At 40.2% G+C, this 18,903-nt stretch overlaps 1 protein-coding gene and 1 long non-coding RNA gene across 3 annotated transcripts in view; one reads left to right on the top strand and one right to left on the bottom strand.

Annotated features, from left to right (window-relative positions):
- eed (embryonic ectoderm development) overlaps window positions 1-2,517 on the bottom strand; it is a 44,601-nt gene extending 42,084 nt beyond the window's left edge. For both annotated transcript variants that reach the window (XM_072577735.1, XM_072577736.1), the window contains exon 1: window positions 2,384-2,517. In XM_072577735.1, the coding sequence (XP_072433836.1) occupies window positions 2,384-2,476 (93 nt within the window). In that variant the 5' untranslated portion in view covers window positions 2,477-2,517. The remainder of the gene's footprint in view (window positions 1-2,383) is intronic.
- On the top strand, window positions 2,497-18,641 carry LOC140481483 (uncharacterized). The gene is made up of 3 exons (XR_011961539.1): window positions 2,497-2,904; window positions 13,233-15,287; window positions 16,990-18,641. It is a non-coding gene; the product is annotated as an uncharacterized lncRNA (long non-coding RNA).
- The last annotated feature ends 262 nt before the right edge of the window (window positions 18,642-18,903 follow it).

Genomic DNA, 18,903 nt, shown 5'->3' with positions numbered 1-18,903 from the left:
GATACAGAACTGGCTCAAAGGTAAAAGACAGAGGATGGTGGAGGAGATTTGATTTTCAGACTGGAGGCCTGTGACCAGTGGAGTGCCATAAGGATCGGTGCTGGGTCCAATACTTTTTTGTCATTTATATAAATGATTTGAATGTGAGCATAGGAGGTGTAGTTCATAAGTTTGCAGATGACACCAATATTGGAGATGTAGTGGACAGCGAAGAAAGTTGAAAATGTGTTGCTGGAAAAGTGCAGCAGGTCAGGCAGCGTCCAAGGAGCTGGAGAATCGATGTTTCGAGCATGAGCCCTTCTTCAGGAATCCTGAAGAAAGGCTCGTGCCTGAAACGTCGATTCTCCTGCTCCTTGGATGCTGCCTGACTTGCTGCGCTTTTCCAGCAACACATTTTCAGCTCTGATCTCCAGCATCGGCAGTCCTTACTTTCTCCCAGCGAAGAAGGTTACCTCAGATTACAACAGATCTTGGTCAGATGGGCCATTGGGCTAAGAAATGGCAGATAGAGTTTAATTTAGATAAATGCAAGGTGCTGCATTTTGGGAAAGCAAATCTTAGCAGGACTTATACACTTAATGGTAAGGTCCTAGGGAGTGTTGCTAAACAAAGAGACTTTGGAGTGCAGGTTCATAGCTCCTTGAAAGTAGAGTCGCAGGTAGATAGGATAGTGAAGGTGGCATTTGGTATGCTTTCCTTTATTAGTCAGAGTATTGAGTACAGGAGTTGGGAGGTCATGTTGCGGCTGCACAGGACATTGGTTAGGCCACTGTTGGAATATTGTGTGCAATTCTGGTCTCCTTCCTATCAGAAAGATATTGTGAAACTTGAAAGGGTTCAGAAAAGATTTACAAGGATGTTACCAGGGTTTGAGGATTTGTGCTATTGGGAGAGATTGAACAGCCTGGGGCAGCTTTCCCTGGAGCGTCAGAGGCTGAGGGGGTGACCGTATAAAAGTGTATAAAATCATGAGGGGCATGGATAGGATAAAAAGACAAAGTCTCTTCCCTGGGGGGGAAGTACAGAACTAGATAGCATAGATTTAGGGTGAGAGGGGAAAGATATAAAAGAGACCTAAGGGACAACTTTTTTCATGTAGAGGGTGGTATAGGAAGGGTTTGGAGGGATATGGGCCAGGTGCTGGCAGGTGGGACTAGATTGGGTTGAGATATCTGATCGGCATGAACAAGTGGACCGAAGGTTCTGTTTCCGTACTATACATCTCTATGACTCTATAACTCTAGGATGTTGATTATTGGGACCTGGGATTTAACAACCTTTAATCTCTGCAATATCCCCAACACCTATTAGTACTGATTTCCTTCAATTAGTCCCTCTCACTAGGCCCTGTTTTCCACATTTTTGGGATATTACTTGTAATTTTTGTAAAGACATAAGCAAATTAAGTGTTTAATTGATCCACCGTCTCTTGGTTCCTCATTATAACCTTAGGCCTGAGCTCACCTCCATGCTCTCAATTAAACCCTTAGGTTTCCCTTAAAATAAGGGAAATGCTTCAGGCCTTTCTGCTTTGGACCTCTGCTCCATTATCTTTACAAGTTATAAACCCAAAATCAACACTTCACAAACTCTAAGTGATACTTATCCAACCAGCTGTTTCCTCTTGTCTCCATGTCATTTTTAACACACTTCCCAGACAGCATCATGCAGTATTGCTGTAGGACACTTGCAGCATGAGAGTTAGCGTCAGTAATATTGTCACTCTCCTCGTCTCATTTTAGCTCCAATGAAAAATCACATTGCAATAACTAAAGTCATGAATTTTCCACAGCTCAGCACACTTCCAATTTAACATCATGAAAAAAAATCACCCAGGTTATGGGTTATCTAGCCACGTCAAAACAAACGTATGGAGCAGTTAAACCCAAGTTCAACAAGTTGGACCAAGCTAACTCTTGTCACAGTAGCTTGCAGAAACAAAATGATCACAGCTGATAGGGGCACCTCCAGAAGCCACAACGTGACACCAGGAATCAGAATGCAAGATAATATATAAAAATTACTGCGCTGTACTGAATATGATACTCAGAGACTTATCTAAGATTGAGTATTCGTAAGTTTATTAGAATGTCGAAGCGATGCCCACTCCAGCTGCAGAGCCTATTGTGACTCCGGGTTTAACCCCCTCCCCTCCGTACCGCCAACACCAGACTGAGCCCGATCAAACTGATCAATATCGGGTAAAAGTCAGCGCCGTGGCTCCGAGCAAAGACTGCCGCTTCTCCATGTTCTTCCCGCCGCCTCGGGGACTGCTCCGTATCCCGACCAATGGGGAGAATGCAGAAGGGAGCTTACAATAAAACGGTCACACGGAAAAGGAGGGATATACCACTGCAGCTACCTTCCCATTAACTATACTCACGTTTTCATCCCCAGATACATCCGGATTGCTGTTCTCATCGCTCAATTTCTGTCTCTTACTCGGCATGTCCCCTCGCGCCGTACTTTCCGACATGATCCGCAAAAACGAGGCAAAGTCGCAAAGTCACATGCGCGCGCTGCCGACTGTCGCAAAAAGAACCCATCTGATGACGTGAGAGTGGAATATTGTGTGTTTGGTTTTCGATGTTCTCTGGGTCTTTTGGAAATGCAATGTTATCTCTATTCGTCGAAGTTCTGCTAGCAGTCAAAAGTCCAAGTGATGCTGTCTTGTGCTTTGGTCTCTTGGTTTGTCAGTCGAAATATGTGCAATCTGGTTTGGCTCATGCACTCACCAGGACTCAACGTTTTCACGTTTAGTGGACTCGCTTCACGATATCCCAAAACCTCATTACCATTTACAAGATACAAATCAGGAATGTGATGAAATACACTCAACTTGGATGAGTATACAGGACAAATCAACCAACAAACAAATGAGCAAATCAGAACAACAAGATTCAGGTATAAAGGAGTGCTACGCATGCTGGCCCACATTATGCACAATTCTCCACCAAGCATCTTTTGCTACTTATTGGATTTGTCACTGAAATATTTTGAAACGTTAATAGATGAACTTGGAATATTTTGGGGTGTCAACTTTGAAGGAAATATTTATTTTATCCCGTACCAACCTCTAGTTATATTCTGGAACAGAATGCTTTGTGATGTTGGATTGTGTTCGTATGGAAGTTTCATGACAGCTCCCAAGAAATCTAACATTCTTTGGGATAAAAGTGCTATGTCACACTATCTCATCTGGCTTTAGGATAGTCAAATAACCTCTGGGGCATTCACATAAAATTCCATTTTACTACCCATTCGATAAAGACACAGTATAAGTTCAATTGTTGTGAATTCATTGTCGCTGTGCAGCGATATTTAATGTTGAAATGGAAGCACACACAATTAAAGATGGACACGTAATAGATGCAGAAAGCTTTTAGAAGTGTTGTGGACCAGGCCAGACCCCACAAAACATTTCAAGAAGGTAGCCCAGACCCTAACTTTGCTAATTGTTTTAAGCAGGTGTATAGCAGATATTCCAGGAGAGATGTCACTGATCAAACCACTTAGTTTTAAACAGAACGGAATTTATTTACAAGATTACCGAATGAAACACAAACAAAGAAGAACAGAATACAGAATAACAACCTATCTGAAAACCCAACAGATTGTCCCAACTTAATGCTGCTGTTCCTAATATTTGCAACAATCCACATAAACACCCCTTGGCACAAAAGGAAATGTGAAACACAGGGTCTTACAGGAGAGAAGTCAGAGAGAGAGATTGTCAGCTTGTTCCTGCTTCTTTGGGTCCAGCAGTTTCCAAAAACTACTGCTAAAAACCAAACCAAATCAGAGGAAAAACTGAGATGGGTGAACTGGCTACTCCCCTTGCATTGTCCAAGTGTTTTTTTTTCCCCCAAAATGCTTGAAAGCCTGTTGCCTGAAGCAGTATCTGTTAGCTATGATCAAACTGGCCCTAAAATCCTTCAACTTAGACTTTTCAGAGTCTGTGTCTTTTATGAATTCTCTGAAAAAAACCAAGGACAACATAATCTTGTTAAAAGAGCAGCTTTGTCACGCCTCTCCCGTTAAAAAGATGAACCAACAATATCCAAAGATGGCTTCATTTTAAAATCCTTAATCTTAAACCGTTAATACTCTTCAACACACATACACATTACATTGACTATAAACATGCAAACAAGCACAACTACATACTGTTTCAGTTTGTTGTACTCCTGCCACTGAACGATTTTGTTTCTCATTCAAGCCTCAACAAAGCGTCAGCAATCATGTCTTCCGGTCCTGCTGTGTGCACAGTTTTCAAATTGAACTGCTGTAACAACAAGCTCAATCTAAATAGTCTGACATTTTTGTCCTTAAATTTCTCCACAAACTTCAATGGGTTATGATCAGTGTATATAATTGTCTCAGATACGTTACTGGTAACATAAACATTGAAATGTTGTAACGCCAATACCAAGCTCAAAGTCTCCTTCTCAACCATCAAATATTTCTGCTGCTGAATGTTTAAGTCCCTGGACAAATATCCTAAATGTCTTTCTGTCTTCTCGCCATCTTCTTGCAAGAACACAGCACCAACACCCACATCATTTGCATCAATAGCCACCTTGAATGGCTTTGCATAATTAGAGTTGGCTAATGCTGGAGCAGTGGTTAACACAACTTTCAGGCTGTCAAATGCCTTCTGACAGTCTGCTGTCCACTGAAACTTCTTGCCAACCTTTCACAATTCAGTGAGTGGAGCAGCCACACTGCTAATATTTGGTGTTTTTTATAAAATCTGCTCAATCCCAGGAATTGTAGTACTGCACTTTTTGTTGATGGCTCCCCAATTACCTTTGTTTTTGCATCCCATGGAGCCATTTGTTCATGTCCAATAACATGACCCAGGAAAGTGACTCAGGCTTTGGCAAATTCACTTTTAGCCAGATTTATCACCAAGCTTGCCTTCTAAGTTGATCAAACAAGGCTGATAAACGTTGCAAATATTCCTTCCATGTGTGACTAAAAACCAGCAGGTCATCTATGTATACGACACAATTCAGCAATGACCTCATTGGTTAGTCTCTGAAATGTGTCTGTCGTATTTTTCATACCAAATGGCAGGACTTTAAATTGATACAGTCCAGTCAGCATTATGAAAGCTGAAATTACCTCACTCTTTCCGAAAACGTGTCTACCAGTATCCTCTGAAAAAGACCAACTTTGAAATGTAAGTTGATTGTCCCGCGTTTTCAACACAGTCTTCCAAATGTGGAATTGGATATGCATAAGTCTTTGTAATTGCAATGATTTTGTGATAGTCCATACATAACCTTTGGGTACCATCTGGATTTGGCACCATTACTGTGGGTGAGCTCCAGTCACTGTAACTCACTTCAATTATGTTGTCTTGGAGCATGCGTTCAAACTCCTTTTTTAGCTGTGCCAACTTTAAAGGGTTATGCCTATAAGAATGTTGCTTAATTGGAGCAGCATCTCCTATATCTACATCATGCATGATTAGATTACTTACAGTGTGGAAACAGACCCTTCGGCCCAACAAGTCCACACCGACCCGCCGAAGCGCAACCCACCCAAAGCCATTCCCCTACATTTACCCCTTCACCTAACACTACAGGCAATTTAGCCAATTCACCTAACCTGCACATTTTTTTTTGGATTCTGGGAGGAAACTGGAGCACATGGAGGAAACCCATGCAGACACGGGTAGAATGTGCAAACTCCATACAGAGAGTTGCCTGAGGCAGGAATTGAATCTGGGTTTCTGGCGCCGTGAGGCAGCTGTACTAACCACTGTGCCACCATGCCACCCACGCATTTGATGGTTCAGAAGGAGACTTTGAGCTTGGTGTTGGCATTACAACATTTCAATGTTTATGTTACCAGTAACGTATCTGAGACAATTATATACACTGATCATAACCCATTGAAGTTTGTGGAGAAGTTAGGTTAGTACTGCCCAGCCTATTTCCACATATCTCCCCATGTGATAGTAATAACTCTTGCAGGTCATTTTTGATACTCCTCTGGAAGGTAACTCAATAATTTATTCTAATTTTTCACAACTTCCGCATTGTCCAATTTAATTTGAGGCATGTTCAATTCAGAATCCTCTGAACTTGGTTTTTCCCTCTGTGTTGTAATCAATAACACATTCTCCTCTTGCTTTCCTTCCCTGTTAAAGTACCTTTTGAGTATATTCATGTGACACAGTCTGTGAGATTTCTTTCTGTCTGGAGTCCTTATTTTGTATATCACTTCACTCAATATCCTTTTGACTTGATAAGGTTCACTAAACCTTGCTTTTAAAGGTTGACCAATCACTGGAAGTATGCTAACACCTTATCCCCAATAGCAAAATTGCAATTTTTTGATTTCTTGTCTGCTGTTTGTTTCATTAAATGCTGGGATACTTTTAAATGCTGTCTAGCCGACTCTCCCACTCTATTTAAACATTCCCAAAAAAATTAACATATAGTCCAAATATGTGGTCTCTGAATTCCGACTTACCAATTTCTCCTTAATCAATTTTAATGGTCCTCTCACTTCATGCCCAAAATCTAATTCTAATGGAATGAATTTGGTTGATTCATTTGATGCATCTTTGATGGCAAAAAGTACAAATGAAATTTCCTTATCCCAATCATCTGGATTGTCTTGACTATAAGCCCTCAACATAGTCTTTAATGTCTGATGCCACCTTTCTAGCACTCCCTGCATCTCTGGATGGTACACAGTAGATTTGCATTGTTTTATACCTAAGCTATCCATAACTCCCTTGAATAATTTTGATGTGAAGTTTGACCCTTGATCTGATTCTATCTCCATCGAGTAATTTTGAGTAATTAGAGTCATAGAGATGTACAGCATGGAAACAGACCCTTTGGTCCAACCCGTCCATGCTGACCAGATATCCCAACTAAATCTAGTCCCACCTGCCAGCACCCGGCCCATATCCCTCCAAACCCTTCCTATTCATATACCCATCCAAGTGCCTCTTAAATGTTGCAATTGTACCAGCCTCCACCACATCCTCTGGCAGCTCATTCCATACATGTACCACCCTCTGCGTGGAAAAGTTGCCCCTTAGGTCTCTTTTATATCTTTCCCCTCTCACCCTAAACCTATGCCCTCTAGTTCTGGACTCCCTGACCCCAGGGAAAAGACTTTGTCTATTTATCCTATCCATGCCCCTCATAATTTTGTAAACTTCTATAAGGTCACCCCTCAGCCTCCGACGCTCCAGGGAAAACAGCCCAGCCTGTTCAGCCTCTCCCTGTAGCTCAGATCCTCCAACCCTGGCAACATCCTTGTAAATCTTTTCTGAACCCTTTCAAGTTTCACAACATCTTTCCGATAGGAAGGAGACCAGAATTGCACGCAGTATTCCAACAGTGGCCTAACCAATGTACGGTACAGCCGCAACATGACCTCCTGTACTCAATATTCTGACCAGTAAAGGAAAGCGTACCAAATGCCTTCTTCACTATCCTATCTACCTGCGACTCCACTTTCAAGGAGCTATGAACCTGCACTCCAAAATCTCTTTGTTCAGCAACACTCCCTAGGACCTTACCATTAAGTGTCTAAGTCCTGTTAAGATTTGCTTTCCCAAAATGCAGCACCTTGCATTTATCTGAATTAAACTCCATCTGCCACTTCTCAGCTCATTGGCCCATCTGGTCCAGATCCTGTTGTAATCTGAGGTAACCCTCTTCACTGTCCACTACACCTCCAATTTTGGTGTCATCTGCAAACTTACTAACTGTACCTCTTATGCTCACATCCAAATCATTTATGTAAATGACAAAAAGTAAAGGGCCCAGCACCGATCCTTGTAGCACTCCACTGGTCACAGGCCTCCAGTCTGAAAAACAACCCTCCACCACCACCTTCTGTCTTCTACCTTTGAGCCAGTTCTGTATCCAAATGGCTCGTTCTCCTTGTATTCTATGAGATCTAACCTTGCTAATCAGTCTCCCACAGGGAACCTTGTCGAACGCTTTCCTCAACAATCCTTTTAGCTGTGATTTGCATAATGGACCAGTCTCTGGAAATCTCGTCAACACATCCATTATTGTTAACAAATATGATTACCACGTTTTGTTCTAAGTAGGGGTCCTATGCAATTATTTAAGATTCTTCAATGCAGAACTAGGTATTAAAGGTGTGGGTTTTATTACTGCCTGTGGTTTTCCAATTGCCAGACATGTCATACATCCCTGAGCAGTCCAGGCCAGGAAAAATGTTTTTGTATTTTAGCTTGAGTTTTTCTTACTCTTAAATGACCCCCTACTTGTAGCTCATGTGCCACTCGCAACACCTCCTTTCTACAACCCACTGACAATACGACTTAATGATTTCATCTGTCTGAGTCTGGTCTCCATGTTCTCATTAAGACATCACTTTTAAGGTAATAACATTCATGGATACATTCAGGTTCTTTTCTGTGCATGCCTTTTGATACAATTGCTTTAAACTTTCATCTTTCTGTTGTAAGTCAGTTAATTTATCTGAGTGAAAAGATGTCTGCTGTGTCATCTATCTGCTCCTGATTTGTGTCAACCATTTGATGAAACAGGATCTCTGCTAATTCCACTTCAACTTTCAGTGTTCCAACTGGTGACTTTGTGACCTTGTTACCACACAGTCAGGAAAAATCCCAAGATATGTGTCCTTCATTGGCTCAGTTGCATGAGTTTCCACTGGCATTTCAAACACAGTAGGCAGCACTCCTCCCTGTGAATCAGCGATATCATTAGCAAGGACAAATTGTATTCCTGGAGCTGAGAGTTTGTCCAGTATTCCTGTTACAACACAAGGTAAACCCGTCTGCTTAATTTAAACCAGCAACACAGAAAAGATTTATCCCACGCTTATCCTGTTTTCCTATATTTGGCTTCCCAGTGCTTTTCCTAACTTTCACCAATACTTGATTTCATGTGGCCTACTTTATTGTAGTGAAAACATCAGAGCTTTTTAATTTTTCTGTCTCCTTCAAAGGTTTCCTTTTTACCCTGTGGTATGTTATCCTTATGATCTTTACAAAGATCTACCTTTCCCTTTCCATGCGAGGGTTTCTCTTTTCCCCAATTTCTATCTCTCACAGTTTGGAAGCCAAACTTTGATTTATGGACCAACTCATATTCATCAGCCACTTCAGCTGCTAATCTTGCTATTCTAACACTTTGCTCTTACACATGAGTTCTCACTCCTCAGGAAGTGATTTTTTGAACTCCTCCAAAACAGTTATCTCTCTCAGAGCGTCATAGGTTTGATCTATTTTTAATGCCCTTATCCACGTATCAAAATTACTTTGTTTGATCCTTTCAATCTCAATGTAGGTTTGACCAGGGTCCCTTCTTAGATTCTCGGCTTCTGGCAAAAGCTCACAAGCACTTAAGATAGCTTTCTTCACCTCCTCATATGCCTCAGATTCCTCCTTTGGTAGTGATGCAAATGCCTCACAAGATCGACCTACAAGTTTTGTTTGGTTCAACAAAATCCACATGGCCACTTCATATTTTTGGTCATCTTTTGAAATGAGATGAAAAATGCTTCCACATCCTTCTAATCAAATTTAGGCAATGCTTGAATATACTAAACAGTTTCTCACCAGTCCTAAGGCTACCATGGGTTTGCTCATCCTCACTCTTTTCTTCACTAAGCTTACCTTCAGCCTTCATCTCCATCTTTTAAGCTGACGTTCCTGTCTAAGTGCCAATTTCTAAAGTTCAAACTCCCTCTCTTTCTTCCTTTCCTCTCTCTTCTTTTCTCTCTCTTCTCTCTCTCTTTCTCTCTCTGTTTCTTCTTCTCTTTCCTCTGCTTTTAAGCGTAATTCCTTGTCTTTTGCCTATAACTCAAACAACTGTTTAATTTTCAATTGCATTTTAGCTATCTATAAAGGTTCCGATGGCTTTTCCAGAAAGCTTAAATGCTGAGCTATTGCTGTAATTATCACTCCTTTCCTCCTGGAAGGAGGCAGCTCCATCTCCAGCTTGTCTCCTAATTCCAGCAGCTTGGCCTTAATCACCTTTTGCAAAACTCCCAAGGTCACTTCATCCATCCCCAGAAAACTCGTAGTGATTGAAAGAGCCACTGTTATCCCAAGCATTGTTTAAATCAACTGAACTCAACACCCAGAACAAAAGACGCTAACAAAAGACCTACCACTTGCTACCTTTGAGTCCACCAACCCTAATCCCAGATTGGAACGATAGAACAAAGCCTGCAAAGAGCCCCCAGTCTGGTATGGACCAGGCCAGACCCCTCAAAACATTTCAAGAAGGTAGCCCAGACCCTAATTTTGCTAGTTGTTTTAAGTAGGTGTATAGCAGACATTCCAGGAGAGATGTCGCTAGTCAAACCACTTAGTTTTTTAAAAAACAGAATTTATTTACAAGATTACGAAATGAAACACAACAGAATAACTTCACCTATCTGCAAACCCAAAAGATTATCCTAACTTAATAATGCTGTTCCCAATATTTGCAACAATCCCCACAAACACTCCTTGGCACAAAAGTGAAAATCAAACAGGGGGTCTTACAGGAGAGAGGTCAGAGAGAGAGTACCAGCCTGGACTTGCCTCTTTGGGTCTGGCAGTTTCCAAATACTACTGCTAAAAACCAAACCAAACTAGAGAAAAGCTGAGCTGAGTGGACTGGCCACTCCCCTTTCATTGTACAAGTGTTTTTTTCCAAAAATCTGAAAGCCTGTTTCCTGAGGCAGTATATGTTAGCTTTAATGAAAATGGCCCTAAAACCCTTCAACATAGACTTTCTGGAGTCTGTCTTTTATAACCTCTCTTTTAAAAAAGCCATGGACAATAATACCTTGTTGAAGGAGCAGCTTCGTCATAAGAGTGACCAAGAAACAACAGTCACAGCTCCAAAATATAATGGCTGCAAATTCTTCTCTCCCAATGCTAGTCAAAATGAAAGGCAGAACTGGCAGTTTTTACAACACTTTGATCACTTTAGACCATCACATTTTTCTTTTATTTTTCTCATCTTTTAGTTTGGAACTATTACATGAAGTTAAAAATTCAACTTGAACAACAGCTTGTTTTAAAAGAGAAGAGAATAAAGACAAATGTTTTCTGCTGGGAACTGTCCCAGCAAGACAATGCAACTTAACTACTATCTAAAGTCACTGCAGACTAATCAACGCAGAGCTGTTACTATGTTCAAAGAGGGCAGCTGGCTGGATGGTGAATTGGCCAATCAAGAGAGAGCCTGTTCTGACTGGGTTTTGGCAGGAGACAATATATGATTTTTGGAACTTTGGAAATGAAGCTGCTTGGTTTTTCTCTGTCCCTGGTTCCTCTCTCGTCTCTGTCGAGTTATCTAATTGTTGAAGGTTCTGAGAAAATAATTCCAGTCCATAAAAAATAAGTAAATATTTCTAGAAGTTGCTGAAACTGCATTAACCGGTGACTTTGAAATTTAAGCAAACTCTACATTTCTACTTGGCTGAATAACATTGCACAAAAATTTCCTGAAAGCCTTGTATCATTGGAAACTGTTTAGTAAACTGGAAAATTACAAATCTTTTATTTTCTGTTTTAATTTATCCTTTACCTGCTTCTGTCAAACTGTACGCGAACAGGGGTTATGAGCAAAGAAGATTGGGCTTTAGATTGTAGATGTTACTTTTATTACCTTGTTATTTATCTGTGTTCTACTAAAGCTCCATTATAAACGATAAATTCTTAATTTTGTTTAAGTTATAAACTTTGTGTCTAAGATCTGTTTTTCATAAACTCTGGTTCATAATAATTGGGAAGTTTGGAGGGTCATTGAATGTTTTAATTTCACCATGTTGCGAGTCCAGTATAGTGAGGCTGATTTGGTTTGGCTTGCTATCCTTTTATCGAAACGGAAAAGACAGTTACAAAAGAAGGATTCTTCCTATCTCCTGGACAATGTTGGATCAGTTGGTGAAATATGATGATATTCAAAAAATGAGATGCTCACATTTGGAAAAAAAGTCTGTTTTTCCACACAAGGTTTTAACTGCAAGACAATAATGTTGCTAGGAGTGTTGAGAGGTATATTGCATTAACATCTCATTATTAAATAATCCTCACCTCATGTCTATGTGGGTTGCAATTTTAACAGGCAGTAGAGAGAAATTATACAGTGACAATTTTTTTGGCCCTCCAGACCTTCATCTTGGTTAACTTTCCTAACACTTCAGGGCACGTTCTATGAACAGTGACCACCTTCGTGCATGGAGGTTGGCATTAGCTCGTATTCAGGAGTGATTGAATGTAGTGTTATTCAAGTGGGATGCTTTGTCCGATATGGTGTCAAAACATTTTGAGTGTTGTTGGAGCTGCACTCATTTGGGCAAGTGAAGAATAATTCATCACACTCCTGACTTGTGCCTTGTAGATAGGATGCAAGCTTAGGGAGTAAGGAGGGAAGTATTCACTGCAGTATTCCAGCCTCTGAGCTGCTCCTGCAGCTACTGTAGATATTTCAGTTCAGTTTCTGGTCGATAGTAACCCCCAGGATGTTGATAATAGTAGAGCCAGTGATGGTAATAAAAAGATAACAAGCTTGTCGTGGTTGCCGGCAGTGATCAATCAAAGGTGTTGCTGTTCAGCACTGTACCATGTAAATGGCACACCTACAGCATTTGCTAGCAGCCTGTGTGGCTAAGATACTGAATGTCTTCTACCTCATAATCATATCTCAAAATGGATCAGTCTTCAGTCAAATTCAAGAGGAACTGCTGGTAGTCAAGAGTGCAACCACAGCTGGTCAAGGGCATTGTCTTTTCTCCGACCCAGGGTTTGGACATGATCAATCGACAGTTTGAAATAGTCTGGGTCAGGAGTTCCAGTCCAGCACAGAGATTGGACCATGGTCAGACCTGCAGTGCTAGGGCAACCAATTTGGGGAATAGAGCTAAGTCAGTTGGAGAACTGCACAGAGTTCGGTCAGGGGTCTGGTCAATCATCAGTCAGGACTATCCTTCAAGGTCCTGGTGGAATCTAAAATGTGCATCATTGAGCAAGTTTTTGCTTAGCCAATGCTGCATGATAGCACTGCCGACAACATATTTATGATTGTATCACCATTCTTGATATTACAGAGAGGGATTTGAAGAAATCACAGAGTCAGAATTGTTACAGTGCAGAAGGAGGGTATTTGATCTGTCATATTTGCATCAACCTTCAAAGAGCATTATGACTTCGTACATTCCCCTGTAATTTTTCCATAACATTTTGCATTTTTTCTGTTAAGGTAGCCACCCAATGCCCTCTTGAATGCCCAAGCGTGTCTGCCTCCACTACATTTCCAGTCGATGGATTCCAGACTTGAATTACGTGAATGAAAAAATTGTTTTTCACATTATGTTTGCTGTGTTTGGGCTGACAAATGCCAAGTAACATCGACGCCATGCAGATCTTTGGCAATGATCATCTCCAACAAGAGAGAAGTTAACCATCATGCTTTGACTTTTAATGGCATTACTATCACTGAATCCCCCACTATTAGCATCTTGGGAGTTACTATTGACCAGATCCTGAACTGGACTAGCCATATAAATACTCTGGTTACAAGAGCATGTTGGAGGCTAGGAATCCTTTAGCAATTAACTCAACTCCTGAATTCTCAAAGACTGTCCATCTTGCTACAAGGGATGAGTTACGAATGCAAAGGAATGCTGTTCACTTTCCTGGATGAGTGTAGTTCCAACAACACTCAAGAAGCTTTGCACCATCCAGGACAAAATAGTCAATTTAAATGATACTGCATCCACAACAAACATTTACAAACTTCACCACCTGCCTTCACAGTAGCAACAGTGTGCACTGTATATCAATTAAAAGATGCACTGCAAAAATACAGTAAAACCATCAGCATCTTCCAAACCCATGACCACTACCATCTCAAAGGAAAAGAGCAATAGATAGATGGGAACACTCACAAGTTGTTTGCCAAGTCACTTACCATCCTGACATGGAAATATATCACTATTCCTTAACTGTCATTGAAACAAAATCCTGGAACTCCCTCCCTAGCAGCATTGTACCTATAATAAATGAAGTGCAGTGGTTAAGAAAACAGTTTATCATCAGCTTTGTAAGAACAATTAGGGTTGGGAAATAAATGGTGGCCCTGCCAGTGATATCCATATCCCAGGAGTGAATAAGAAACAAAAAAAAATTTGGATGAGAGCAAACATCTATGATGCTGGGGACATAAGAGAAGCATAAATTAAATCATCCACTTAGCACTTCCGGCTGAAGATAGTTGCAGTTCTTTAGTCTTATTTGCGATGATATATTGGGTTGCTCCATCATTAATGATGGGGATATTTGTAGAGTCTACTTCCCTGGTTAGTTGTTCAAATTTCCACAACATACATAATAGCATCTAATAGGACTGCAAATCTGAAATCTAATTGAAGATAGAGAATTCCAGACAAGAAAATCATCTTCATCTTCATCTTAAATGGAATACAACTTATTTTGAAATAGTGTCTAGATTTCACCACGAAGGGTGAAATTCATCATCATTTCATCACCTACCTTGTAAACATCTTAGGATCTTGTATTTCAATAGAACCTCCACTGACCCTTAATGAAGGCAAACAAGCCTTTCCTCATAAGCAAGTTCCTCATCAGGAATCAAACTTCTTCTAAATGTTTGCAGTGCAGATAAGTCACTTGTCACAACACGTACCAGGCATTCCCTCTGAGTAGTCCATAAACTAAGAAATTTTACAGAATAGATTGACATAGTAATTTATTGTCACGTGTATTTTTACAAAAAAAAGTCAGAAGTTTTATAAATCGCCATATCAGTGCCTAAATTAATGCCCAAAGTCATAAATAAGAAGAAGAAAAGTAAAAGTTCATCATGGTTCATTTATTGACTTTGGGTTTGGGGTGGCTGGAAAACAAGGCTGAGACCACCACACCAGGCCAAGACTGCCCCACCAAGCTGAGACGAGACCTCCGTTCGAGGACTAGACTTCCACAATGGGCCATTGAAATACCCAGACCCTGTTTCTGAAGCGAGGATGAGACCTCCATGTGGGACTGGACCTTCACATCTGGCTGCTGGAATGTCCAGAAACCATCAAAGAAGACCTCCGTAACAGGATGTGGAATGCACGCCGGGACAAGAATGCCATTCCTGGTCAAGACTGCCATGCCAGGAGACCGTCACTCTTGGAGACCGTCCCCCGCCAGAGCCAGGCCTATACCACCATTCCAGGCCATTGGAAGCCATCGTGTCACTGGGCCTGGGCTGGGAGAAAATACCTTCCGCTGAAATCACTAAAAGAAGGTAAGGTTTCATAATAAATGGAAATGTTAAAAAAAGGAAAGCGGATGTAATAGACAAGCTCCAAGCTCCTGGTTGAGAATCCTGCATGCTGCATTGTGATACTGCTGCCACCTTGCTACCACTGCATAAGTTTGTATGTACACCTTTCTTGTTTACCAGTGTTTCAAATTTTAAAAAAAGCAGCAAAGCTTTATGCTTCAAACCAGATGAGTTTGTTATGCAATTGTTACTGAGAGTTATTTATGTAAAAAAAGTGATAAGTTAGAATACAGTCATTAGAATTTAAAGTAAAAAAGGATAAAAGTTCTCACTGAAGTTGAAAATAACATCAGTCTTATTATTTTTGCAGGCCTGCCTGGCAAAAATATTCCTTCCATTGTGGAGTGGTTGAAACATGAAGTTGTATTCATGTGATGGCTTCTGTAGTTGAATAGTCAGAGATTGCTTCACAGAAGGATGAGCAGAATAGTTCCAGAAAGAGCTTGAAAGCTCTTTTGTTTTGCTTTCCTGGCATTGCACACTCTAACTGCTGGTGACCCCAGTTCTGTACAGCAATTCTGTTTACCTCCCTCTGTCTCCCTGTTGAGAAACTGTGGCTGGTTCAGAAAGTCCCTTTCATGGGGTTCACATGATTTTCCTCAAAAATGCTGTTTCCATTCTATTAAGCACAATAAAACAAAATGACTACAAATATTAATTTTGCTGAATCATTGTTCGATAAAGCTAGTCAATTAGGCTAGAATTTCTTCCCATCTCCTGTTTAACACAACAGAAGCATTTGATTCTTCACATCTTTCATCAGTTCAGTGGGCCATCCTGGAATTCTTGAATTATTTAATAACCTTTTGTGATTAACTCTTAGGATAACACAGTCTGATTGTCTGCTTTTGGCTGCAGGTGAATTCAGAAGAGAAGTCATGTGGATACTGAGAGCCATTTTTGCAAGGCTCTTTGTGACAATTTTAAGGACAGATTACCTTTCTTCATAAAATATATAGTATTATAACTGCACGTTCATGGTGTTGCTTTAAAAATTGGTATGGAAACTGGATGCAGTGCTCCAGCTGCAATATCAGCAGTGCCCAGTAAAGTTGTAGCAGGATTTTAATGTTCTCATAACCATAACCATGGTCTTCCTTTTTTTGATATACTGTCAAATACATCCAAAGTACTTCCCGTCCTGATCTTGTCAATTCAAAATTTTCACACATCGACAGAAGGTTGTTTTCAAGCAAACACCCACAGCCAAACAGCTGCCAGAGGGAACTAAGACACCAGCTGCAATACAGAAAGGACAACAACAAATTTAAATACACACCTGAACTGTCACACCAACTCAAGCTCAAATCTTTCCAAAGCCCCAGGAAACCCATACTTCTCAAGTTAAATTTGCAGCCAACTTTAAAAGAATTCTTTTAAAACTCATTAATGCTACTTAAATATATTTGTTTCACCAGTATGTGTCCGCATGCCCACATTCTGTTGTTAAATCTTCAACTTCAGTGTGTAGATTTCTCTCCAACATTTAAGTACACCACTATTAAAACAGAAAATGGACATGTTGAAGCTGGGTTGTGTTCCCCCCTAAAAATTGCAAGTTTTCGCCCTGCTTTCACTCCTTATCCACTTGCTCTGGGCATTCATATTCCCCACATTCTCTCACTATGGATGCTGAATTCAACATTTTCTGCTTTTATTTCAGATTTCCAGCATTCCCAACATGTTGCATTTGTACCAACACTGTAAAACAGATCAGCAGTTTAATAATGGGCAATAAAGTTCTGAATAACATTAGGCCCTTCGAGAGATCGAGCCTAGCATGGGAGAGAGTGGATGATGATTAGCGGCAAGACAGTAGTGCAGAGGCGTGAGGATGGAGAGATAGACCCCGGTACGGGGGAGAGGTCGAGCCCTCATGGGGAAAGCCCAGCATGGAATGACTGCAGGGCCATGGCAAAAGAAGGACTGTAATTTGGAACTTAAACTTTATTTCTTATCTACTACTTTGTACTGATTAGAACTGTAATGTTGAACTTTTAACTTCTTTATTTTTCTACATTTTACCGAAGGTTTTGTACTGAGGTACCTTGTACCTAAGGTGGAGACATGAATGGTGGCATTGTAGACTTTTCACAGTACTCTTGCATCCCTGTACTTGAGTACACTTGACAATAATACCTAACTCTTGTAATCTAATTCTATTTCAGTTGAGTTCAGCCACTGAAAATTAACTTGGGCTAAAATATAAGGAAGCTATTACATGGCATGGCCATGGTTGTGACATAATAAATGCAAAATTTGACATTATTAAAGTAAGAATTTGCATGATTATAGAGCCTTTTATAACCTCAGGAGTTAATAAAGTCTTTTGTGGCCTATCGAGTATTGTGATTGGTATTCATACAATGAAGGACATCCAATAACCTTTATTTCATCCAAAGCAAAGAGAAAATAGCAAAATAAAGATTTGACATTCCTTAGGCAGTCCTTAGGGCACCTTAGAGCATTTCATGGACAACGTTTATTATTTTTATCATTTATGTTTAGGCAAACATGACAAGCAAGCAAATGCACTGTCAGATATCACAAATAATGAACAGTTTTGGTGTTCATGATTAGAAGGAAATGTTGGCTGGGACACTGAAGAACTCCATCTTCTTCTGCAAATGGTGGTATTAATTTTGTTTACGTGAACCTGTACTGGGAGATAGGCACTTGTTTTTATGTTTTGCTTGAAAAAAATCTGACAACGCAAGACTATTGTATTGCATTAAGTTGATGGCCTAATTCATAAAGTAAAATCATGCAATGGCCATTGAACCAAATAAAATGATCAATTTTGCACATTTTGTAAATGGAAATAAAAATCATTAACTTTCCAGGAGTTTGTCAACATATGTTTGACATTAAGTATTTATAATTGTCACAAAACTGGTCCTTTTATCTAAAAGCTGTTTTTTTTCTCAAGGATACTGTGTCCTTGGTTTTTTTGAGAGGGGTCGTAAAACAGGGCTCCAAAACAATTGGTTTGGTACAGAGATGAAAGGGTTTATTGAGAGGCCTTTTGTTTACACGTAAACAGATGAGACTTCAGGCCAAAGATTTTATATTTTAGAAGTGACCTGTATAAGGAAAGGGGAGTGGTCAGTCCTAAAAGCTGAAGTCTTGTTTTAGTTCAGTTCAGCAGTGGGCTATGTGGAAACAGGTTGCTCAACTCTCTCTCTTTCTGCCCTTCTAACTTTGACCTGCAAGCCTTTGTTTCATTTTTGCTCTATGTTTAAGGAGTTTGTTTTTTGGGACTGTTGCACGTATTTTTAAGAACAGCATAATTAAGTATAGTTTGGATAGACTGAATTCTGTGTGTATATTATATTTTGTTATTTGTGTTTCATTCTGCAATTTCGTGAATAAATTTTTGTTTGTTTTAAAACTTGGCAGTCACCCCAGCTATCTTACTCCGGGTAATTTTCACTGTACACTTACCGAAACAAGTAGCAAAGTTACGGTCTGGGCTGCCTGCTTAAGAATGTTTTGAGTGGTCTGGCCTAGTCCATAAATAATAGACTTCAAAATATCAAGAAGCACAAAATGTAATGGGAATCTGAAACACTCTTCC

The sequence above is a fragment of the Chiloscyllium punctatum genome, chromosome 9 (assembly GCF_047496795.1).
Source record: "Chiloscyllium punctatum isolate Juve2018m chromosome 9, sChiPun1.3, whole genome shotgun sequence".
NCBI lineage: Eukaryota > Metazoa > Chordata > Chondrichthyes > Orectolobiformes > Hemiscylliidae > Chiloscyllium > Chiloscyllium punctatum.
The sequence above is the reverse complement of the archived record's forward strand: the minus strand, read 5'-3'. Positions and strand labels throughout refer to the sequence as shown.